Source organism: Crotalus tigris, unplaced genomic scaffold (assembly GCF_016545835.1).
Source record: "Crotalus tigris isolate CLP2741 ecotype Arizona unplaced genomic scaffold, ASM1654583v1 scf7180000017812.1200847, whole genome shotgun sequence".
Taxonomy (NCBI): Eukaryota; Metazoa; Chordata; class Lepidosauria; order Squamata; family Viperidae; genus Crotalus; species Crotalus tigris.
In genome coordinates, this window is record NW_024096651.1 from 1,117,216 (window position 1) to 1,142,432 (window position 25,217).

At 36.7% G+C, this 25,217-nt stretch overlaps 1 protein-coding gene across 5 annotated transcripts in view; it reads right to left on the minus strand.

Annotated features, from left to right (window-relative positions):
• Positions 1 to 25,217, minus strand: part of RASGRP3 (RAS guanyl releasing protein 3) — a 62,293-nt gene that overhangs the window by 9,947 nt on the left and 27,129 nt on the right. For all 5 annotated transcript variants that reach the window (XM_039342807.1, XM_039342808.1, XM_039342809.1 and 2 more), the window contains exons 2-11: positions 22,140 to 22,320; positions 20,984 to 21,086; positions 19,810 to 19,872; positions 18,771 to 18,902; positions 16,858 to 17,005; positions 15,103 to 15,276; positions 13,042 to 13,158; positions 12,305 to 12,580; positions 4,813 to 4,890; positions 1,515 to 1,628 (exon numbers count right to left, since the gene is read on the minus strand). In XM_039342807.1, the coding sequence (XP_039198741.1) occupies positions 1,515 to 1,628; positions 4,813 to 4,890; positions 12,305 to 12,580; positions 13,042 to 13,158; positions 15,103 to 15,276; positions 16,858 to 17,005; positions 18,771 to 18,902; positions 19,810 to 19,872; positions 20,984 to 21,086; positions 22,140 to 22,209 (1,275 nt within the window). In that variant the 5' untranslated portion in view covers positions 22,210 to 22,320. The remainder of the gene's footprint in view (positions 1 to 1,514; positions 1,629 to 4,812; positions 4,891 to 12,304; positions 12,581 to 13,041; positions 13,159 to 15,102; positions 15,277 to 16,857; positions 17,006 to 18,770; positions 18,903 to 19,809; positions 19,873 to 20,983; positions 21,087 to 22,139; positions 22,321 to 25,217) is intronic.

The window sequence follows — 25,217 nt, forward strand, 5'->3', positions numbered from 1 at the left end:
GATTTAACTTTTTAGTCCCACCCAGTCTGCCCTTACCATCATAGCCATGCCCATCCAATGGGCCACGGCCACCCGGCACCTGATGATACATAGTGGGTTTTGGGTTGCAGTTTGGGCACTCCGTCTCTAAAAGGTCCGCCATCACTGCACTAGAGCAAACTAGTTCTTTTATGCCTACCATAACTCAGACCGAAGTATCAAAAGACATCATAGGAGACGAAATTAGATACTTTTAGATCCTGGTCTAAAGAACCTTGAACATCATCCCTACCTATATTGTGCCATGAGATAAAAAGCAAGAGATCAAAGCAGGAGAACCCATGTTTTCTAATACAGGATTCATTCATATATTAATTAATGTTATTTATCAAATATACATGGCCTCCCCTCACATACAAGGGGACTCTAGCAGCGTACAATATAAATATACAAATATAAAACAAAACAAAATATTAAAACCAATTAAACCAATTAAATTATTAAACAAAAACAAGATTGTAAGAGGGTTAATTACATTAAATATGGGGCAATATTAGGCAAATTCATACTAAATATGAGGCAAACTTCTCCCCAGCAGGCTCATCTATGCAACTTGCCCCAATTCAAGATTGAGTTCCTAGGTTGATGCCTTTAAGACTGAAATTGGGCAGGAAACTTCCAGGAGTAGACCTTTTTCAGGATGGAGTCTGTGAAAGTCACTTTCCAGGAAAATACTTTCTAGACTTTACACTGCATTCTTTAGGCACTAAACAAAAATTAACTTCCATTAGGCTATGCTACAATGCTACAGTGCTACATAGAGAAGCTACATGCAACTATTTTGTCACCTGGAAATATGGGAAGGTAAAGCAGTCTTCTGTCTGGGGAGTTGATTCTGAGTTCCATTGTTGTGAATTGATGGGACAGGAGCTTGGCAATTGCATAAACCAAATATCACATGTTTCAGCAGGCAAATTATGTGCATTTATAATAGCTAGCAGCCAGTTTGGTGCAGTGGTTAAAGACCCCAGACTAGAAAACACAAGTCTGTGAGTTTTAGTCTTGCCTTAGGTATGAAGTCACCTGGGTGACCTTGGGCCAGTCACTCTGTTTCAGCTAGGAAGGAAATAATAGCAAAGCAGTTTTGAGATCTTGCCTAGAATACTGCAGGGACTTGTCTAGGGAATCGTCAATAGTCCATCCTGACTTGAAGGTGCATATGTGCACATGCACGTGCCCGCACACATACACATCGTGTGTAATGACATAAACACTGGTTTTGCGTATGAGGTTTCAGATTTGGAAATGCTACTGAAGGCCAAGCTTGCTTGTGCATGCCCTAACATTTTTATTTAATTAAGTGCTATTCCACAGGTCCGTCTGTAAAATTTAATTTTACACCACAACTACTGTATATAGTCAATTAAAAATAATTGAATATGGTGCAGTGAATTGGAGAATACAGAACATTCATGCATTCATAAAATAGGTGAGAAGGTAGGAAAATAAATTGGAATTGTACTGCCAATACTCACATCAACTAGCTTTTGGATATGTTTATTGATAACACTTGGATCAGGTTTTGGTATTACACCAGATGCCCACTCGAGGGGTACTCCTGGCTTAGTAGGCGTTGTTGGCGAGGTAGGCTGTGGTGAAAGAAAGCAGAGAAGCATTTTTTAGTTTTTGGTATGAATAAAGTACAGCAGCAATTGATTTTCTGGAAGATTTCTGAAGAGCTTTTTTTTTAAAGTACACATACACACACACACACACACACACAAGCCAAAGTTACAAATTAAAGAACTAAATTTTGCATAATAGTTCTTTCTTATTCAGTCTCTACAATTGGGTTGGGGCCACAAAGATCGTCCAGTTTAATCTTCTGCAATGTGAAGTATTAATACCACTTTACAATGCCTTGGTAAAGCCACACTTGAAATACTACATCCAGTTTTGGTCACCGCGATGTAAAAAAGATGTTGAGACTCTAGAAAGAGTACAGAGAAGAGCAACAAAGATGATTAGGAGACTAGAGGCTAAAGCATATAAGGAACGGTTGCTGGAATTGGGTATGTCTAGTTTAATGAAGAGAAAGATGAGGGAGGACATGATAGCTGTGTTCCAATATCTCAGGGGCTGCCACAAAGCAGAGGGAAGCAAGCTATTCTCCAAAGCACCTGAAGGCAGGACAAGACGCAACGGATGGAAACTAATCAAGGAGAGAAGCAACCTAGAACTAAGGAGAAACTTCCTAACAATTAGAACAATTAACCAGTGGAACAACCTGCCTCCAGAAGCTGTGAATGCTCCAGCAGTGGAAGTTTTTAAGAAGAGACTGGAAAGCCACTTGTCTGAAATGGTATAGGGCAGTGATGGCGAACCTTTTAGAGACCGAGTGCCCAAACTGCAACCCAAAACCTACTTATGTATTGTCGGGTGCCGGGTGGGAATGGCCCACTGGGTAGGCGTGGCTTCGGTAGTAACGGCAGATTGGGTGGGACTAAAAAGTTCAATCAATCAATTTTAACTTTGCGAGATCTTTTTTTCCTCCTGAGAAGTTGAAATTGATTGATTGATTGAACCTTTTTTTTTTTTGCACACGGCGGCAGAGGCCTAAAGCGAAAAGGTTTTATAAAACCCAGCTGAAGGCCTAGGACTGGGGCGACGGTGCGCATGCCCACAGAGAGGGCTCTGAGTGCCGCCTCTGGCACCCATGCCATAAGTTTGCTACCACGGGTGTAGGGTTTCCTGTCTGAGCAGGGGGTTGGACTAGATGACCTCCAAGATCCCTTCCAACTTTATTATTATTATTATTCACAATAAAGCCAATTAAACCATCCTTAAGGTGGTATCCCACCTCTTGAAAATCTCCAGAGGCACACAACTTGTAACATCTGCAGGTAGGTAGTTCCACTGTTGTACAGAGTCTACTGTCAGGGAGTTTTTCCTTATTATTAAATAAAATCAAGGTACCTACTACTTGTATCTATTATTTCTGTTTCTAGATTCTATGACCATAAACATTTCATATCTTCTTTTATATACAGCCTTTTATACTGTATGCTCCAACAATGACATAATGTTTATAATGCTTTTAAAAAGTGTCTTTTTTATAAAGATGTGTCATAAGAAATTACATTTCTGAGTGTAACAGCTATCACCAAGATGTAAGATAGATGTGGGAAGGTTGTGTGGGAGAATCCTTGCTCTAGAGCAGGAGTGTCAAACTGCTGGCCTGCGGGCCGGATGCATCATGCCAAAACCGCACCCACCCCATTGCCAGAAATGGGAAAAAAGTTGCAATATGTTGCGATACATCCCATGACATCGCAAATTTGACACCTGTTCTCTAGAGAATGAATGAAATGGAAGGAGAATTCTCTTGTTGAGGGCTTTTAGAATTAGCAATCTGGATTAAATCCAATAGAAGCGGTATACTGACCCTCTAAAAAAAATTCAAAAATAAAAATAAAATAGTAGGATATGGCTGTATGGAGATAGCCCAGTTACCTTTGGTTTTAATGAGAACCCATAACAGCAAATGTTCATAATGAGTTTGAATCCATTTATCACTGCCTTAATTACAATGAACATCATCCATAGGGGAAAACCCAGAATTTTCCATCATGAGAAATAGAAGACTCCTGCTGGTAAAGTGGACAAGCTGGTAACTTTGTTGATTGCCCCCTCTTTCCTATTTCATCTTATGCCTCATTTCCATTGCTCCAGTGGAACTGGAAACTTTCTGGAACAATGAAGGAAGAGGTAGCAGCAGTACACAAGGGGTGTGGCAAAGGTTATCTTTCCCCACTTTGAGCTGGAGAAGGATGTGGAGCAGAATTCCACCAAAATAATGATTTCAGCACTGGGAAAAAAGCTAGATCCTCTCCAATGCATGATTTTACTGCAACGTGTAACTGATTTCTGCCAATCGAATGGCAAAACCAATAGAAGAGAAAGTGAGAAGGTCACTTTTTAATTACTAGGGGTGCACTAAAGATGCTCCAGAACAAAATTCCAGAAAAAAATAGCTGTTTTAAAAAATTGTAAACAGATATTAAGATCATACTTCTGCCTTAGAGAAGCATTTTTTTTTAAACTAAATCCAAACCGTTGCATTGCAAATACAATTAGCAAGGCACCTTCCATGCTTTGTTCCCAACAGGGCATTAAAATTTTAGCAACTCTGAGACTATCATGAAAACCTTTTGATTTAGGCTATGTACCAGCAGAGTCTAGATTCTATAATGAAAGGAAAGTCATGGATGAAATACATGGTCAGCTTGACTTCTTGTAAAATTCCTTGAATAAGGCAGGTTGATGAAACAATAAAACTTTTGTTTGGAAACCCTATACAGTACATTGTTCAGTATTTTATTTGAATATGACACTTTATTTGCTGGGGCCCCAGGCTTTTTACAGCTAGAAAGAAGAAACAACTTCAGTAATCACTTTTTCTTATTTAATCATTTCATGTTCACACCAATCAAAAAGCTGTCTGAGGTAGATCAGCCCAGGCTTAAACAAAGGAAACTTTATATACTACCAATGTAGGCTGCCTTTGACAGGTCACAAGCTATACAAATGCATGGAGTCACAAGTGGGTTTACTGTAAAGCACACTGTTGTGGCTTTCAGCCATGGGATCTCCCAATCCAGAAATGATTGTTGAGAGGTAAGAGCACTTTTTCACATTTTTATCAAGGAAAAGCAAAGCATGATTCTTAAAATAGACAAATGGATGAATGTTAACATAAAAAAATAGATTATGACTCACTACTCCATAATGTTATATTTACTCTTACACTAGAAAAAAAATGACCAAACTTACTGATTTAGATGTTCTAGGTTCTAGCACCAGTGAAAGCTTATAAATATCATCTTCTGTGTGATAGAGATCCAGTGAAAGCTGAAAGTCAAATAAAAATAAACGTAGCATATATTAATTACTGCAACTAATCTAATACATTTGAAAAAAACAGAAATAAACTTTAATAGTTGTTTCAGTTATAGGAACACCATTCTTAAAAGAAGCAGTTGGGGGCAATTCATCCCTTTTCACTCATGACGCATTTGCCGTAGTTCAATGTATGAAACCCCTTCCCCCATGCAAAGTATGTTTGTAAATTTAAAGTATATTAATACTCCAGGAGGGAAACATGACAAGAAACTGGGGGCTGTTTTGTGTAGAAAACTGGGGTGTGTATGTGTGATTTCTACTTAATAGTTGATAGTGTCATAATCACATGGTACTTCACGTCAGGCTTCTTCTCTTTTGCAGGGGAGAAGGGTGTTGCTGCAAAACAAAAGCTGCTTTGTTGGCCAATCTCAGTAGTCACAAACAAGCTTTCCCTGTCAGTGTCCCACAAGCAAAGTCAATGGGGAAACCCACAGGAAATCAGAAGTCTTAATCACGTGAGTCCTTACTTAATGACCCCCCATGGTCTTCACTTAACGACACAACCAAGACTGCTGGAATTGTTATTGCTAAGGACACGGTCATGCAATGTCTTGCTTTACAACCACATTGCTTAACAATGGCAACTCTGGTCCCAACTGCTGTCGCAAGCTGAGAGCTACTTGTACAACATTTACTCCTCTTCATGCCTCCCTAATTTTGTCTAATCTGAAAATTATCCTTGGCATTTTGATTGGGAGGAAGGAAGGCCCTCAAATGTCAGCTTATTAGATGCGGTTGTTTCTATCTCTCTGGGCGGGAAAGATAGCCTGTTAATTTACTGGACTTCATGTTTTTCATGACATTTACTGCATCATTTTCAATGTGCCTTCCTTTTTTCTTTCTTTAGATGTTTACTTTTGGCAATAACTGTTTGTCATTTATTTTATACTATACCTGGTACCAAGTCCCATCTCTGCCGATTTCAAGGTAAGGGATTTATTTGTTAGATAAGGGATACCTTATCTTCTCACAGAATTTATAGAGGATTTAGGTAACCCCATTTTCTGTTTGTAATGTTCATATGTTTTCTACTACTACTTTTATTTTTTTTTCTCAATTCCCCCCCCCCCAAAGAGGGAACTTTGTTCAGTGACAGCCATGATGGCTACTGTTCTGTATTCTAACAGAACATTAATGAATAAATCATGGAGGCCAGACTTGAAGGGCCATGGATTTCTCAGCCTGCTATAGGGCTCAGTAGAAAATCAATGGCACATAATTATCCTAAACTTCTAAAGCAGTGTTTCCCAAACTTGACAATTTTAAGGCATGTGGACTTCAACTCCCAGAATTCCACAGCCAGCGTTGCTGGCTGTGGAATTCTGGGAGTTGAAGTCCTCATGCCTTAAAATTGTCAAGTTTGGGAAACACTGTTCTAAAGAAAGAAACTAAGGAAAGACATACTGGGAATTGTAAATGTCAGAAAGGACCTGGAGTCTGATAAACTAGCAGGGTATATATAGTTTCTGCTCAGAAACACGGAAACAGTTCCACATAATAAAATAGCACTTGGGGCCTTTAATCCTCTGACCCTGAGGAGATACCCTTGAGATAATTTTACATTATTATAAAGTAATAAAGGCAGGATGAAAATCAAATAAGTAAAAAATAAACAAGATCCAGAAGGCCCCTGCTGTAAAACTGTACATTATAGCAAATTCACCTCTCATCTAATTTTAAAATCCATCTTTAAAAACACATTTCCTGAGTTAGTTTCAATCTGAAATTTTCTAAAATATTCATTCAACTGTGAAAACAACTGGGGCTTTCCAGGTATATTTGCATACTTTCAGAACAGATTAATTAAGAGGTAGACATAGTAAGACAACTCTAAAAGCAATTTGTTCCTTCTGGTCTTTCTGTCTTTGATAGCAGCTTGAACACCTTTAGCTGAGAATTGACAAAGTCATAAATAAAATACTATTTATTTGGTATGAATATATATTGCTCAAAAAAATAAAGGGAACACAAACGTATAGGATCCTGAAGCTGAAAACACCAGCCTGAAGATGACGAATGGGACTTCGTCGAAACGTCGGCAAGACACTTCCAATTTTACGCGGGAGAAAACCTGAACAACCAAAGACCTACATACAAATACCCGCGAAAACCTCAGAAAACAAATATATATATTTGTTTATAAACAAATATATATATTTGTTTATAAAATATATATATATATTTTACTTTGCTACCAGAATTTATATTCCTGACTGCAACATTTGACAGTAGAAAAGGAACAGAGAATAGCTAAGGAGAATAAAGGATGATCATGAAAAAAAGCAGCAACTTAGTACAGGTAGTCCTTGCTTAACAACTGGTCACTTAGCAGCTAGAAGTTACGACAACCTTCCCAGAGCAACTTACAACCTGTTTTTGAAGTTCTGATGGCTGTACTTCCTCCCCTGCATTGGATGCTTGGCAACTGGTTTGCATCCTGTGGTCACATGACTGTGACTTTTGGTCTTTTTTTTTGCCAGTTTCTGGTATTTACTACCATTTTCCAACAAAAAAAATGCTCACTTGGGAAATGATTTGTTTAACAACCACTGCAAAAAAGGTGCCTGGAGTTTGTGGGGATCTGGATGGAGGACAGGCTTCATCTTAATCCTGGAAAAACTGAGCAGCTGTAGATTTTAAGGCCCCCAGTCCTGGAGATTTTCCATCTTTAATTCTGAAGGAGGATACATTTCCCCATTCAGAACTGCTATGCAACTTGGGCGGTCTTCCTAGTTTCACAGATTTTATTCAAAAGCAGATTCACTGTGGTCAGATGGATGGCTATACAAATCATTTAAATAATCAATAAAGCAAATAACCAATTGATCAGATGGGTTAGCTATGCTGGCTCAGGAATTCTGGGAATTGAAGTCCATGAGTCATAAAAGAGCCGAGGTTGCCTACCCCTGGTTTATACAATCTTAAGCACCATGTGCAGTGCTAATGATCAACCCTGCTTATTTCCTTTCATTTCCAGTAGCCTCCTTAGCAGGTTTTGTTAGAAGTAATCCTAATGCAAAACAATTGCAGCTTTAATAGATTTACTAGGATAAAGTTCTACAGTAGCATATGATCAAATTATAACAAATTATAGCAAATAGCATTTGAAAAGAAATTTCATAAAATCATGGAAGCAATTGTTATCACCAGAAGCCTAAAAAAATAAAAAATAATAGTGCTGCAGATAAAATGATTCAAATAGAAAAGATTTTCAGAGGGTACCTAAAAATATCAAAAGGGAGAGGGCACGTCAAATAGAAGTGCCAAGAAGATTCTTCCTCCATTGCTTTCCTAATTTCAAATGGAAATAGATTTGTAGAAGACCTGTCGATCATACTTGAAAGTTTGGCAGATTCAGACAGCAGACAGCAGTAATTCATCTAGCAGATCCCAAGTTCTTTGAGTGACCAGTAATTGAATGGAACAAAAATGAAGTGTTCTATTTAAAAATCTGTCACCTCTGGTACCACTTCTGGTGGTACCAGAAGTGACAGATGTTTAATGATGCCAATTATAATGGCATTATTAAACAATTATATTTTAATCTTCTTGTTCAAAAATTATCAGACCATAAATAATTAACAGGTTCTCTCTGACCAGTAGAAGATTTCACTGGCAAAATGTCGGGATGTCACAAGGGCAGCTAAATTATCCAATCCTCCAAGCTGAGATTCTCTCCTTTATGCATGGAATACTTGAACTCCGACTACTCCTACAGTCGGACCAATTGAAATCAAACAGCCCAACTGAACACTGGACTGGGATAGTCAGCGAATTGGGACCAAACACCTCACCTTCACTGCTTCAGAAATGTATTTCTAAACTGTATAGCTCTCCAAAGCATAATTGCCTTTCTGGTTGCCCTCTAGGAATCACCCTGAATTGTAAATTGGCTGCCATGATCACCCATTACTAAGACAGTTTTTTTTTTAAATTTAAAAAGTTTTTTATTTATAATACAATTAAAAAAGGAGAAGAAAACATTGGACATGACGTAACATTCCAGTTTGAACATTTCTATCAAATTATTTCTCCTCTTAAATTCAATTCTTTATCTCTATAAATATATATAAACTTTTTATATAATACTAAATACATTTCCTCTATTTGCTAACCTAAGAATATATATATTTCCATCTTATCACTAATCTTTAACCCCAACAGTCCTCAATTCCCACCAATGGTACAATTTATCCCAGATTTCAAAATATTCTGATCCACTTTTATCTTTCAATTCCATCATAAGCCTGTCCATTTCAGCATAAGATAGTATTTTATGCAGTATCTCTTCATCTGTGGGAGTTTCTTTGTTCTTCCATTTTTGTGCAAAAGCCAGTCTAGCAGCAGTCAAGATGTGCAACATCAAATAGACTATTCCCTTATCATATTTATCTGTGGTTATACCCAATAAAAAGAGTTCAGGTTTTAGCTCTGTCTCCAGCATTAATATTTCTTTCAATCATTTTCTTATCCTATTCCAATAATCACAGGCTTTTAGGACATTCCCACCACATGTGATAATAGGTCCCTATTGCTATTTTACATTTCCAACATATAGGTGAAAGATTTGGGCCCATTTTGGCTAACCTCGTGGGTGGGAAATGCCATCTGTAAAACAACTTATAAAGATTTTCCTTATAAGAAGTGGCTAAAGTGAGTTTCCTGTTTCTTTCCCACAATTCTTGCCAAATATGTAAATCAATATTAAAGCCGAAATCCCTTCTCCACATTAACATAGTTTCCTTGACCTGCTCTTCAAACATTGCCTGCTCTAGAACAGGGGTTCTCAACCTTGGCAACTTTAAGACTTGTGGACTTCAATTCCCAGAATTCCTCAGCCAGCTTTGCTGGCTGAGGAATTCTGGGAGTTGAAGTCCACAAGTCTTAAAGTTGCCATGGTTGAGAACCCCTGGTTCTAGAAGGTAGTCATTTTATCTTCGGTTCCTAATAATATTTTATCTAACTCTGTCGACTCTGTTTTTATACCCCAATCTTTTTTTATCTTTCCTATATCTTGATTGCAGTTGGAGATATGCCCACCATTTCAGTTCTATCTCTTCTTCCTGAAGATTTTTCCTTGATTTCAATTCTCCTCTCTCGTCTAATATATTTTTATACATTATTACTTTCCCTAGTTGTATGAACATTGGATGTATGTGCATTTCCAATGTTGAAATCCAATTAGGAATTTGCATATAATTTTGTTGCCTGATTTTAACCCACACATCTATTAACGCTCGTCTAATATAATGCCTCCAGAAGTACTGGTGGACCTTGTATTTATCATCCCATAGCATGGCGTGCCACCCAATCTGCATATCATGGCCTTCCAATCTTAATAATCTCTTATTTTTTAATTGTATCCAGTCCTGCACCCATATTAATATTATAGCTTGATAATATTTTTCCAAATCCGGGAGACCGAATCTGCCCCTCTCCTTAGAATCTTGCAATAATTTTAACTTAATCCTTGCTTTTTTCCCTTGCCAAATAAATTTGAATATGATTTGGTACCAAGACACTGCTTAATGGCAAAGGGAAAATGTCTAAGGGAAGGATTGAACAGTGTGATAGGGAGCATTGGAGCAACAGGTGTGGGGACAGAGTATTATTCCTCCACCAAACTTAGAGGGCTGCCTCTAATAAGAGCACATGATAAATACCCTATTTTTATTATTTTATTTTCACAGAGGATCTTGATTATTTTTTTAGTCATGCTTCTATAAGTATGTGTAGCTATGTGTGTGTATATTTGGGCATTTTTATCTTTTATGCTAAAATAAAGTTCTGGAGATATTAGCAATAACTCCGGTTGCAAAAAAGAAGGTGGTTACAGCTGCTCTTGTTAAAGTTTAAACAAATCTGAAAGATGCTCTCAACCCATTGCATAATAAATTATATTACAAAATTGAGAGAGAGCCCAACAATATTAAGAATCATTGCCAACATTCAAACTGCTGTAGTAAGTGGAACGGCTGGCAGTCTTCTTTCACTCTACTTTCCCTTAAATACACTTGCTAGTTATTTCACTTTGGCTAAACCTACAGTGAAGAAAAAATGCCCATTAAAGTGCAACAATATGCTCAATAGAAAATCAGAATGACAGTTCAGTGCAGAGGCTCCACTGAAACGGTTTTGGGGCTGTTTAGTATCTTATTGTGTTTAAAACAGAATTAATGTTTATCATCTGTGTACTAATTCCTGATCATCAGAACTTGAAGGAAAATAATTTTCTTAAAAACAGTAAAACTACACTGAAGAATTCAGCACCATGGTTTCTGGATACAATACCCCCAAATGGAACATTTATAACATTTATAACAATTCAGGAGTGAATATTTACCTACTCCTCCCCAACATTCTAAAGAGAAAACAGAGAGAGGACCCTGACACATATTTCTTTTTTTTCAAATTTTTTGGGGGGTGTGTCTATTCATAAAAGAAGCATTTGTTATAACAACAGTAACAAACCGCTGCAGAAGCATGACTGATCAAGTTTGTGTTTTTATACTAGGCACAGAGAGTTTCAATTTAAGGAGCTTCTCTCTATGCATCTCTTGCAATAACAAAAACTTTGCTAACGATATAATTCCAAGAGGATTTCCCCCTTGATCTGGAAAGCATTCTGCATTTTAGCTGTACTTTAAAATTTCAGAGGAGATATATAGCAAGCTTCTAATCTTTGAACATATTAGAATAAAAAGTGGCAATTACATTATCTTTTCCAAGATACAATTGTTCCAATCAAGTTTATATGTGACCTGGATTGGTCTCTCAGCCCAATATTTTTCTGTTGGTTAATTTGACATCATAAAAATAAAACAAGGTGTAGCTTGCACAACACAACTTCCATAAAAATATGTGACCATATAAAACTATTCCAGCATAAATCAAACAATAATCAAACCAAACCAAAGGGCAGAAGGATTTTCTAAAGATCTTCCAGAGGCATTTCAGATCAGCAACACCAAACATTATTAGGAAAAAGCTGCTGAGAAAATGTTTTTTTAAAAATACTTGTTTGAAGGTTTATACATAAAGCAGTTAAAAGGGAACTTCATAATTGAGAAGGTCAGAGTCTATAATGACTGTCAGTCTATTTGATAGGACCACTGAGACTGTCTTGAATATAGAAGATGAAGGAAGTCCTTAAAGCAAAGTCTGGCTACATTTTTTAAAGCTTAAATTTGATTACCAGCCATCAAAATGGGCTAAAAATACGTAACTGATCAACCCAGGTTTATTGTACAATACTGTGTTATGTGTCTATACTACCAAAATATTACAAACAGCTCCATTAGTATATCAGCAGAAATTTTTGAACAATCCTCAAGTAGCACCACATAAGGCATTTTAATCTTACCGTCAGCAGATTAATTAAATCCATATTTGGCTCAAGATGGTGGGATGCTGTCTGCAGGGCTACCAGCTCACTCAGAGTGACTGAAAGCTGCTGCATTTTCACAAGGTTCACTTTGTCCTTATTGATCCAGTCTGGAAAAACTACATGAACTGCTATTAGATCCTTCAAGTGGACTCCTAAGATGGGGATTTTGAAGTTAACACAATCTGCAAATGTTTTGCGGTAGTTGCAGTAGTTTCCATTGGAAGAGACCAATTCAGTCATTTCATCCCAGTCCTACAAAGAAGGCCAAGAAAAAGCAAGACTCAGCAAGAACCTTCTTGGTTTTGCTTTGATTAAGAGAGAACTTAAGAAAAATTACACTGGCGGACTAGAAACCTAACTTTTTAGTAAAGGGAATCATTATCGAATCGCAAAAATAATCCAGATGATTGATTCCTGTATATATTTGATGAAGAGCCATAGTTTTGTGTATGAATACATAAACTGCTTTTTAAAAAGTCCAAGTTTAGAACCTTTTTTTTTTTTAAAAAAAGACCTCCCCTGTGATCATGGTAAAATGTTGCTAGTAATTAAATCAGACGGACCAATGGTTGATTCATATGATTCAGGATAAGAAATATTCATGCTTTCGATCCCCCTTACTTCAGTGGGAAAAAAGTATATGATATTTAAATATGCAGTGGTAGGGGTATATTTTTTCTATGTAGAATTGAAATGTGAGTTTACTTTCATACCTTGGTAACTTCTGAAGAAAGATAAGAATGAGTTTCTTTGAGACGTGAAATAGAACTGTGACTTAAGCCTCCTACAACAGCCATCAGTGTGTTGAAATTTTGAAGCTGAAGAAGTTTCTATGAAGAAATTCAAACATTTTTGTTAAAAGGTTCATTATTCATCTAAACCAAACTTGGACACTTCAGTTGAAAATGTGTGGACTTCAATTCCCAGAATTCCCCAGCCAGTATTAAAGTTCCCAACATTGGGAAACCCTGATCTAGACTAAATTTATGGTTTCAGAAGAGAAGGAGCTAAATAAACTATCTTCAGATAGTGAAATCACACAATTTTATAGTAATTTAGACCAATGGGACTGTGACTGAGGAGTGTTATTTCACAACCAAACCTCAAAAGTTATGTGTTAAAATGAGATTCAGCAGTTTAGATTTGAAATTCAAGTCCTGTTAGAGCTATCAATAAATCCATAAATTCAAAATATTTTGGAACAAAGTTAATGATTGAAAAAGAAGGAAAAAATTCCATTACAAGCTTAAATACTGTTTGGAATTTATTTATTACAATAGGCTTATGATTTCTAAGTCCATGACTGTAACGTTTTATAGGGAGATAGATGAAGTTAGATATGGATCTACTGATCATCTTTTTCACAGAGTCAATGTTAGTATCCTCCCACATTATATATATTTGTAGGAATTTGCTTATTCATAGTGATGAAAAAAGAAGAAATGAAAAATGTATCTGGCAACATCATGATGCATTCTTCACCTTTAGTACTTCTGTCCTGATATTGAACACAAGTATAGAAGTTCCTTTGTTTTATTTCTTGCAGAGACTTGTGTGCACAATCTATTAGAAAGTTTAGTTTTACACTTTTCATTTGGAACCTGATTGATAGGCACAATGATTTACACCCCATACTTTTGTGATATTCTGCTACATGACACTCTATGCTTCTGTGACATTCTACTTGTGATGTTTTATGGATCTGCTACGTGATCTACAAAGATCTATTAGCAGGGCTATCCATTAAACATACAAAAAGGAATTGCAAGATGATGATCCATTCTAGAGTAAACCCCCATCATCATCATCATCATCATCATCTTCATGATAAAGTTGGAAGGGACCTTGGAGGTCATCTAGTCCAACCTCCTGCTCAGGCAGGAAACTCTATGTCATTTTGGACAAATGGCTGTCCAGTTTCTTCTTTAAAAACTATTATTATTATCATTAAAAAGATTCCAGATAGATCCTCAGATTCTACCCTTTCTCATTCTAGAACATGATATGGTCAGTCAGGAGTCAGGAAAATATCTTGTACGATACACATCAAAGGACACTCAGCACATTTCTACAAAATGGTTTACCCTTTTTATATAGCCTTTTTTTAAACCATCAGGTAATATAGTTAGGATCATCAAGAGGCTCAAGACCAGAAGTTAAATGTATGTTCTGCTTTTATTTATTTTTCCCAATGGCATCCAACAATATTCTTCTGCTCTGACTATACTATTATTTTTACTATTATTTTTAGAGAAGCTGGCATGCCACAAAGCAAAACAACAGCATATGACTTCATCCTCTAGAAAATGATGGACATAGTTGCCCAGTGCTTTGCTTGAAAATTTGCCAATCTCCCTCAAAAAATTAAAAATAAGCAGAGATAAAGGGAATATCCTAATGGATACGAGCCTAAAAAAGTATCAAATAGCTTTCTGAAAAGTGATTTTTTTTAATAAAATTGTATATGCCACCCATATCACTATTGAAGCAACTCTGGGCCGCTTACAAAATGAACCTGACTATGGATTTTGTGTCTGTAATTTTGCAATGGGGCAAATCCTCCCTAGCAGACATTTTTTGACAGTGCCTACAACATGTTCTTGAAATTCCACATATATGCCCAGCAGCCTCCAAGTGTTAGGGATTTCTCCTCTAGGAGAATCAATTAAATATGAAAGTGTTTAAAGCATCAAATTCATAGAATCTTTTTTAACCTACAGTTCATTCAAATTTTATTCCACGGGATTAAATCAGGCTCCAAAGCATAAAATTACCTGTGCAACATTGATGAATTTTGTGATAACCTCTGCTCTTTGCTGAGGAGTTGGTTTGCTCAGAACCATCAGTTGGACCCACTTTGAGATGCCATTAAATAAAGCAATTGATCTTTCCAGAGTTGGATTGTTCTCCAGGCAACCGTGGATCACATAGCTCTGATAATCTGTAAACTAGTCAAAGGGAGGAGTTTCACTCTCATCTGGTTATCTCAGATCATATTAATGCATCCCCAAGAGGGTGCCCCCCAGATTTGCTGGGAAAGCAAATCCAAGAATTCCTACATTTGCTACAAAAGCCCTACTCCTTAAATGTTCTCATCCAAAGGAAAATATTTTGAGTATGTGCAGTTTAATTATTATTAATGTAATCATCATCATCATCATAATCACAATTAAATCTTGAATCTCCTTCGCTTATATCTTTTCCAGCAGCCTTCAGAACTTACATTGCTGTGCTGACTTAGGATTTCAAAAGCAGTTCTATATAGTGGGATAATTAGCGAGCTAAAATTATTTGCATATACTTTGTATGCAATCTGGTGACTGCAAAGATTATTCCAAACATACTGACCCATATTTAGATGTATGAAATAAACATCCAGTGTTAAACATTCTCTGTTTCAGCTGCTAATAAGAAATTGATGAAGGATACATTGTTAATGAGTATACTTTCTTTGGATGGGAAAGTTTTGGATTTTTGGAATATCTTTATAATATTGGCTTTACTTACAAACTTACAGACAAACTGTAAGCAGAATCAAGTTGATATTTTTGTCGGATGTATGATCTTATAGATTACATTACTAGTTTAATTCAACTACTGCTAGAACAGTGATGGCAAACCTTTTAGAGACCGAGTGCCCAAAAACCACCCCATCCCTGCCCTGCCCACCCCCCTGTGCCCCGCCTGCCCACAGGGCCACCCACCCACCTCCATGGCCTGCCGCAGATCGCCCAGGTGGCCCAGCAGCACCATGGTGGCCCCACCCTCCCCCGCGCCCTGCAGCATCATCTGCACACGATGGAGCACGAGGGCGGAGTCTTGTCCCCGCTACTCAGCTGCCATGTCCTTTTCAGTGCTGCTCTGCGTGGGCGGTGCCCAGGGGCAACTCTCCTCCGGGGGGGCTGCTGGTGAGGAAGAGGCCGTGGGGGGAGGCAGGGCTGGGCTAATGGCACGCGTGTCCACAGAGAGGACTCTGAGTGCCACCTCTGGCATGCATGCCATAGATTCGCCACCACTGTGCTAGAATCTTCCATCTATGTCTCTTTCTACGTATTCTTTTTCTTCCCCAAATACTTCCTCTGCCCCATGGTTGTTGTTTTGCACACAGAAGCTGCTAAATACTTATCAGCCCACCCCCATATCCATTTATTATTTAGGTAAATAACAATTCACAGAGCAAATGTGGAAGTCTATTAATAAATATTCTATCCTAGAAAGGCAAATCCAAACCTCTATTTTAAATGGACAGGAACTTACAATAGTGCTTCTGGCATTCTAATTGATAATGATACAAAATTTAATTTGCTCTGGTTAAAAAGATTGTTTGATTTGGTTAATAATTTATCACTGCTACTTCATACATGCAATAAACAAATTATCCCTTGATGCCACAGTCAATAGGTAGTGGGAATTCATGCGCAAATCAACATTGGGACTTGATATAACATTTAATGGAGCTTTCAGAGTCATAGTTATAGGCACTTTTGGCCATGAATTCAAAGTAGTATAAGAAATTGTAAAATTCTTACAGAGATCCTTCTGAAAGATTTATACTCCAAAAAAGTGAGATGCTCTGCTAGCTCAATGGGTTCCAGGTGATCAAACAATAGGCAAGCTTTTCCTTTCTTAAATGTTTTTTTCCTTTGTGTGATTCTTCTCATCCAATCATAAGACGGTCTGTTAAAAAAAGAAAAGAAAGGATGTAGAGCCTAGGATGACCTGATGCCCCAGAAGAAAACAATGTCCATCGCCAAGGCATACAAAGAAGACGACTTTTTTGGTGTAAAGTCAGAGAGAAGACTTTAAAATCTTCATACAGTATGTTATAAGGAGAGTGAGAGAGTTGTTCTAAATCAGTGTGCCAAGACAAGTACTGGTAATCCTCAACTTACAACAATTCATTATTGACCGTTCAAAATTACAAAGGCATTGAAAAAAAGTGACTTATGACCATTTTTCACACTTGTGACCATTACAGCATCCCAGTGGCCACGTGATCAAAATTCAGATGCTTGGCAACTGATTCATGTTTATGACATTTGCAGTGTCTTGGGGTTACGTGATCAGCTTCTGCAACCTTCTGACAAGCAAAGTCAATGCAGAAACCAGATTCACTTAACAACTGTGTTACTAACTTAACAACTGCAGTGATTCACTTAACAACTGTGGCAAAACAAATGTTTCATTTAGGAACAGAAATTTTGGGCTGAATTGTGGTTGTAAGTCAAGGACTACCTGTATAGTATAAGGATATAAGCAGAAGTACATCTGATCCAGCAATGGCTACCCAGCCGAATGTTTCTAGTATTAATACTGTACAGTATAAGTATAAACTATTGATGTAACAGTCCTTTTTTTTGTTTCCAGAACCAATTATTTAGATGGCTATTACTTCTGGAATAGGAGACTCCCTCTGCTGACCGTTGTTAGCCTTGATTGGTTTTTATTTCTTTCTTATAAAGATATCTCAAAATAATTCCAGAACCCACAATCACAGAAAACTAACCTCCGGCCTGCTAGTTTGAAATGATGGAAGTTAATATCCAAAGCATTGAAAGAGAATCATCTTAGAGAAGGCTCACTTACTCTTATTGGACTAGGTGATTTCTTTAGATATTTTTCAACTTTTTTCCAGAAACATTTTTCAAGACTGTGAAATCAGGCTGGAATGTGAGATAATTATATTGCTCTGGTGTGTGCTACCTAAAAATACTATCGATTTTGAAATCTTTATAGAGCAGTCTATCATACTGAATCAACATTAACAATATGTATAAAAATTAAATAAACAGGGGGACACTGAGAGGCATTTGAGTGTAGTCAGTAGTTAGGATTTAGAACTGTGGACACCAACATTTGACAACAGAGTCATGATCTACTTAGGAATACCTAAGACACTTGAGAGATTTTTTTAAATGGGAATTGTTTCCAGACTGGGAAATGTGAACCTCACATTCTGAGGTTGTACTGCAATGCCTTCTGCACATCTAAGGATATGTTGCCTGAAAGGGACCCTTTTTTTTCCTTTTCATGACTTTAATGCTGACTATAGAAAGCTAGCCAATTGCACACTTTATTATCAGGATTGATGACTGTCAATTGAATGAACTATTAGAAAAAGTGCTATACTTCTGCAGTATATAGTGACAGTTCCTAAAATCTAATTGCATCAATGCAATTGCATCAATTGGGAACAAAACCTGCCTACAGCCATAATGCCAATTCATTCTTTAAAGTAGCATTTCAGTCTTGTTATATCCATATAGCATAAACTATTTTGTTTGTTTGGAAAATTATATATAGTATACTATATATAAACCTTTTATAATTTATATTATTATTCTACATCATTTCAAATATGTCACACCAATTCATTTTTGCTTCCTTATAACGCTGTTGAGATGCTGTTTAATAATGGTACCTCACAGATGATAATCCTTACATGCTAGAAATGTCGATAAGCTGTATATGTTCTTCATAACCTAGATGGCAAGCTAATTCTTGAAACTCCTCAGTCAGGTGAGCCAAACCAAGATCCAGATTAAATTCCGCAGGAAATTCCAATATCCAGTACCTGAAATTGTTAACCCAAGAGTTATTCATGTATCAGCCCATGGATCTCATTGCATTACTATGTGATTCTCAACCACGGAATGTTGTCTACTCCATGAACAGTAGCTCCAGTATTAAATACTCAGCCTGACAATTACCCTGTCTAACAGAGAAACAACAACAGTCATGCACAATAATTCTTCTATAAAACCCAAAAAGGATTCCCTCACAAATAAATTCTGTCCTCTTGCTCTCAACTCTGGGACAGTGTTTAATCATCCTAGAGCGGTGATGGTGAACCTATGGCAGACGTGTCACAGGTGACATGCCATGACATTTTTAGTGATACGCCAGGCCTCTGGCCCCTCTGCAAGACACATGAGAGGCCCCTCTGAGGTTTCTAAAAATCATGGAGCCTCTGAGGTCTCTAAAAATCATACCAGAATGTGATGTGATTTTCTGCTCTTTTTGGAGGGTTGCAAGGCCATGCAAGAACATTCTCCAAAGTATCCAGGTTTTGTGCACTCTAGAATTGCCTCAAACAGGCATTTTGAAAAATATTTACAATTGTGTATGTATTCATCTATTAATAATAAATTTAGATAATGTATTGCTCTTGATTATAAATTGTTTCTCTTTTGTCCAGGGAATTGTGGGGTGAGTGTGTGTGTGTGACATGTCAGCAGAGTCAAGGTTGATATTTTCTGAATTTTTGGCACACTGAGTCCAAAAGGTTTGCCTAACACTAACCCCTGGCTTAGAGGTATGAGGGGATTTGATTCTGGAGCCTTCCATCACCACTATTAAAATCACTTTGCATTTAATATGCCTCCCCCAATAGTTTCAATTTAAACGGGGGGGGGGCTCCTTCTCTTAAGCCTTGAAAATGATAAAAGTACATTTCTAGTTAAATTTAAAATTCCATTTACCTCATAAAGTAACAGATTTTTAAGCGAATTTCACTGCAGTTTCCTCCATTGGCATTTCTATATGTAAATATGTTAAAGAGGTTTTTAAAAATTTTCTTTGGTTTTCTTAAGTTGCTTAAGAAAATTTGATTTGATTAATTTGATTAAGCTACTACAGTTGTATAGTTTAATTGTAATTGAATCTGATACAGTTCTTTTATGCTTCTCTCCTTAAATATAGTACCCAAACAATATTAGAAAGGTAGGATGTAAATATGTTTAACTAAAAAAGTTCAATGCATTATTATAATATTATTACAAAGAATATATAGAAACTTAAAGCTATATTCAATGTAGTACAGTATGAATAGAGATAGAATACCATAGTATAATACTAACAGTGATATATTTCTATATATTTTGCACACAAGATATACATAACTTATACAATGCTTAGTAATTTTCCACCACAATCACTTTAAAGAAATTGGACACAATCTCAGGTTATTCATTTCTTAAAACAATCTACAGTACATGGTTAATAATCTGCTGCAGCTTAGCGCCTGCTTGGTAGTGTTGTCCCAGGTTTTTTTTTAATTTCAACAAATAGGTACTCCTAAAGAAGTTCACTGAACTTCTATAAGAAATGAAGTTTTATACCATGTGCAATTGTTCCATCTTTGTCCCACGAATTAACCATTGTTATTTTTTTTCAATAATACAGAGGGGCTTTTAATGAAATTCATAGTTGACTTGAAATGCCAGCTGCTTGCAAAACAAAAGTCTGCAGCCACAAGTACATTTAGAGTTCATTTATTTTCCTCCAAATAAAAATAATTGCTCCTAGATTTTAATTATACTTGTCAAATGGCTTCACTGTCATCATCAAGTTCTACCTTGAAATGTCTATGGAGATTCTCAGTCACGAAGCTCATAGTTATCCCAAAGGTGCTTTTTCACGAGGCAACTGAACTTTCTTGTTTTTCTTTGAAGATGTTTTGCTTCTCAGCCAAGAAGTTTCTTCAGAGCTGAAGAAGCTTCTTGGATGAGAAGCGAAACGTCTTCAAAGAAAAACAAGGAAGTCCAGTTGCTTTGTGAAAAAGCATCTTTGGGATTCTACCTTGAAAGTATTTTGATTACTGTTACTGAATAAACTGATTCTTGGAATCATCCACATAACTCTCTGAAAGGATATATATAAAGAAGTTTATTTGCCAGTTCTGTGGATGACAGATACCATCGATGCATTAAAAGAAAAGTTCTCGGCAAATTATTGCCATTCAGCTCCCCTTTGTCGTCTGTAAAAAAAAAAATAGATAAATTGAAAATAGAACAGTGAATATGACTGAATGAGAAAAAGCATCCAAATGTTAAATTCCTGCACAAATATCACTAAATAATTTGTTTCTAAATAGAAACAAAATAAAAAATAAAGTTTATGTTGTGAAATGAAATAAATTTATCAGAAAATTCCATTCATTTGGCATATAGTATTAGAGTAAAAATGGGGGTACACCAGGCAATTCTCTAGGATACATTTCCCCAATCTGGCACCTGCTAGATGCATTGGACTTCAACTTCCTTAAACATTCTTTCCAATATATGGTCAATTGGTATCAAGTTAGCCAAATTATTTTACAGATGTTGTCTTAGTGAGGCAATAGCAATAGCAATAACGCTTAGACTGATATACCATCCCATAGTGCTTTACAGTGCTTTCTGGGCATCAGCATATTGCTCCAACAATCTGGGTCCTCATTCTACTGACCTCAGAAGGATGGAAGGGTACATCAACCCTGAGTTTTGTCAGGTTGAACCCCATGAGTCATAAAAGAGCCGAGGTTGCCTACCCCTGAACTAGAAGATATATCAATACAATTTTCTGCTTTAGAAATTCATCTGAAGTTATGATGAACATAGTTTTTTACTGAGTGTACTTGGCTAAGGAAATTGTGGGTATTAGCTTAGCCATTCTTTTTTGTTATCATAACCTTTTCCCATGACAGACTGATTTTTCACATTTGACTGTATTCAGCCAGGCACAAGCAGCATTTTATTAAATCTTCCACTAATTTTAATTTTGGTCATTATTTCAATGGAATGCTTTAATTTGACCAGCCTCAACTAGTTCATAACTTCAGTTTATGGGGAAAGTTCTATCTACTTTGAAACTAACAACTCTGAATTAAAATTAAGATAAAATATAACTATGCTAAATGAATTAGTCAAAATACTATGAATCCAAGCTACTATGAATGCAATGATATGCAACAAATAGGTTTAAAACACTGCATATGGTAAATTAAGAGGAAAGTATTTAGATGAGTTAAAAATATATTTAAGATTTGTACCAAACATTTTAATGCAGGTATTTAATAGTTCATCCAGTGTTGCAGCTTTTCCAAGTGTGTTGGACTCCATTGTCCTTTGAGCCTTGTCAAAAAAATGACCACACTTTCACCACAGCAACGAAAAGCAAGAAGGGCCCCATTCAATAATTGTAAGTTGCATTCTCCGTGACACTTCAAAAAACTGTGAAAAGATGAGGAAAAAAGAGATGTTTACATCAGGGTTTATAATTCAGTTCACCTCTGCAGAACTGCCCAGAGTTTTGGATTTGATTCCAAAAAATGTTGCAGAGCACATGAATGTAGCCCATCTTTCCAAGTCTAAGCAGCTATCTCTTTTCTTGTTGCTATCTCATGAGCCCAGGATAAGATGCAGCTGCTTTAAAGAGTAACGGACAGCTGCTATATTTATTTTCCTAGCACCTTTTGGGAATTAAACACTGCATAGCTGCATCTCAGAAACAGTTTATGCAGAACTTTCATAACTGACAAGAGTGAGAATAAGATGGGCAATAACTGCAAAAGAAGACAGCTCTACCTTCCTGATGGATGATTTGCAACAACTCTAGTACTATCATTATTCACAATTGTTAATAAAAGTACAATAAATGTTATTTATCTTAATGGTAAGCTGCTTTGTGGAGATAGTTTGACTCAGAAAGACATAAATAACTGATGTAAATAAATAATAATTGTTCCTCCAGTTTGTTCAGACAAAGAAACTGCTGAAATACAAATACTAACAAGAGAAAAAAATGTTTATCCTGCTCATTCTTTAAAACACAATTTAATTTGAGAGTGCAATCAATGTACTTGTTCATCTGAAATATTTATATTCTATTGAAAGAAGTTGGCAAACAGTTTAATTAGTATAAACAGAAATCAAGTGAAGTATTGTAAATAATAACAAACCCATCAGTAGATGAAATAAAACAACAGGTATGAATGAATAAGGCACAATGTACAGCTGTTGTATTTGCCAATCCCACTGTTGCTATTAGAACCTCAGAATCTCTTTAGAAAAGAAATGGGGAGAGACAAAAAGAACCTATCAATAAAAACAGCAAAAAACTAAGATAACCATGTTTTTGAAGAATAGACCTATTACACTGATATAGGTTTATTGTTTCCATTCAATACATGAATGATGTGCAAAGTTTCAAGTTCTTCTGGATTCTTCATTAGATCAGAAGAAACCAAGCCCTTCCTCCAAAAAGATTATGCTAGGAAACAGGTATCAAGCTACATTGAGCAACTCTATGCTATATTTAGTGTTTGATCAGCAATGTCAATAAATGACATAAATCATAATTAATTTACCCAAGCCATTTTTGCAGGGAATATTCACCATGGACTTAGTTCTTTCATCATGGAGTGGCCTCATAAAGTCACCAGTATATGATGATGACAGTAATATTTTCTTAGCACAATTATGCTTTTTTCATAAGTGAGACTTAAATTATAAAGATTCTGTTCTGCAAATTTCTATTTTGCTGCTATTTGTTTAATATGCCAGATCTGGATAACTCATGTAGTATATTATAGGATCCTTTCTCATTTTATCTGCATAGCAACAATCTTCCTTTCCAGTGAATTCCATGAGTGATAAGAGACACAGTTCAGGGTTTTCTCACACCAAGTTCAACTCTTAACTATTGCAATCCATGTAATAACCATAGATTACCATCCTCAATCAGGTACCATTCCAGTCAATGTAGCCATGCAGACTGCATTGCAATTCAACACATTTTAATGTAATTAGACAGGGAAGATTACTATTGCAGATAAGATTCATCCGGAATACACGATTATCATAATACAAAATCAGAAACAAGGCTCTCTTCGAATCACATATTTGAAGAGATAAAGACAACTTCTTTCTTGCACCAACTTTAAACAACTATACCATCTAAATAGAACTCCCTACTTTTTCTTCTGATAAAGATGCTTTTTAGAATTTCTGCATTTCCATAAGCCAGACTATAGTTACTCTCTCTCAAAAGAAAAGCTGGCAGGTTCACAGCCAGTAAGATTCAGGATGAGGCTGAATACCTGAACATTAGAATTTGGAAGTTTTGGGCTACTTTATTAACTCCTAAATCCTTGTGCACACTGGGTCTTTTTTGGAGACATAACCTGGACTCAGCATCTTTACATTCAATGCTTTGCTTGTATTCTAAACTGTAGTTTAGAAACAGCATGCCCTTTCACTTTAATTTGACCTCCCCGGTAGTATTTTGTTTCTAGTGTTTTCTTCCCACTAAAATTCACTTGTCCATTTACAGCAATTACATTAGCACCTTCCATGTGAATGGAAAATCCATTAATTTCTCTGGGAATTCCTAAATGTGAGTTCACACATTCCTGAACCCTGCTGCTATCTGTTGTTCACACACCGTCTCTCTCATAGAATTCCATGTCAATTAACTCACAAGGTTACTAAGGGAAGTATACTGTATGCTAAAAAAAAAACCAACAATTTCACTGGCATGAACAGAGAAAATAAGAAGCAATATAGAGTCCCATGTTTTCTGCTAAAGACAAACGACTTCTCCTGAATCTTGTGTGTGTTTCAACTCTCATTGGTGAAAGGGAGAGAGATCAATGATCAGGGTACTAACTTTGAATTGGAAATAAAAAAAAATGCCATTGTTTTTCTCTGGGAAAATCCACTAAACTCAGTTCTTTATTTACCTTCCATAATACCGTGTTTCCCTGAATGTTAGACCCAGCCCGATAGTAAGCCCCAGCTTGATTTTTGGGGGTGGGCCTAATATAAGCCCTACTCCAAAACTAAGCCCTAGTTTTGGGGCAAGGTGCACCCCTAAAAATGAAGCTAGGGTTGGGGTAGAGCAGGTGAAGCTGTCCCACGCACCCTGTACTGCTTACCTTATTGGTAGGATCACCACAACCAGGCTTCCTACACCCCGACACCTGTTGTGCTACTACTTGTGGTGCTTCTACTGCTTGTGCAACACTTCGGGCCACTTCTGTTGCTTGCATGTTTCAGGCTGCTTCTATTGCTCATGGCAGGAGGCCATGTGGCGCTTCGGGCCGTTTCTGCTGTGGAAACGGCCCAAA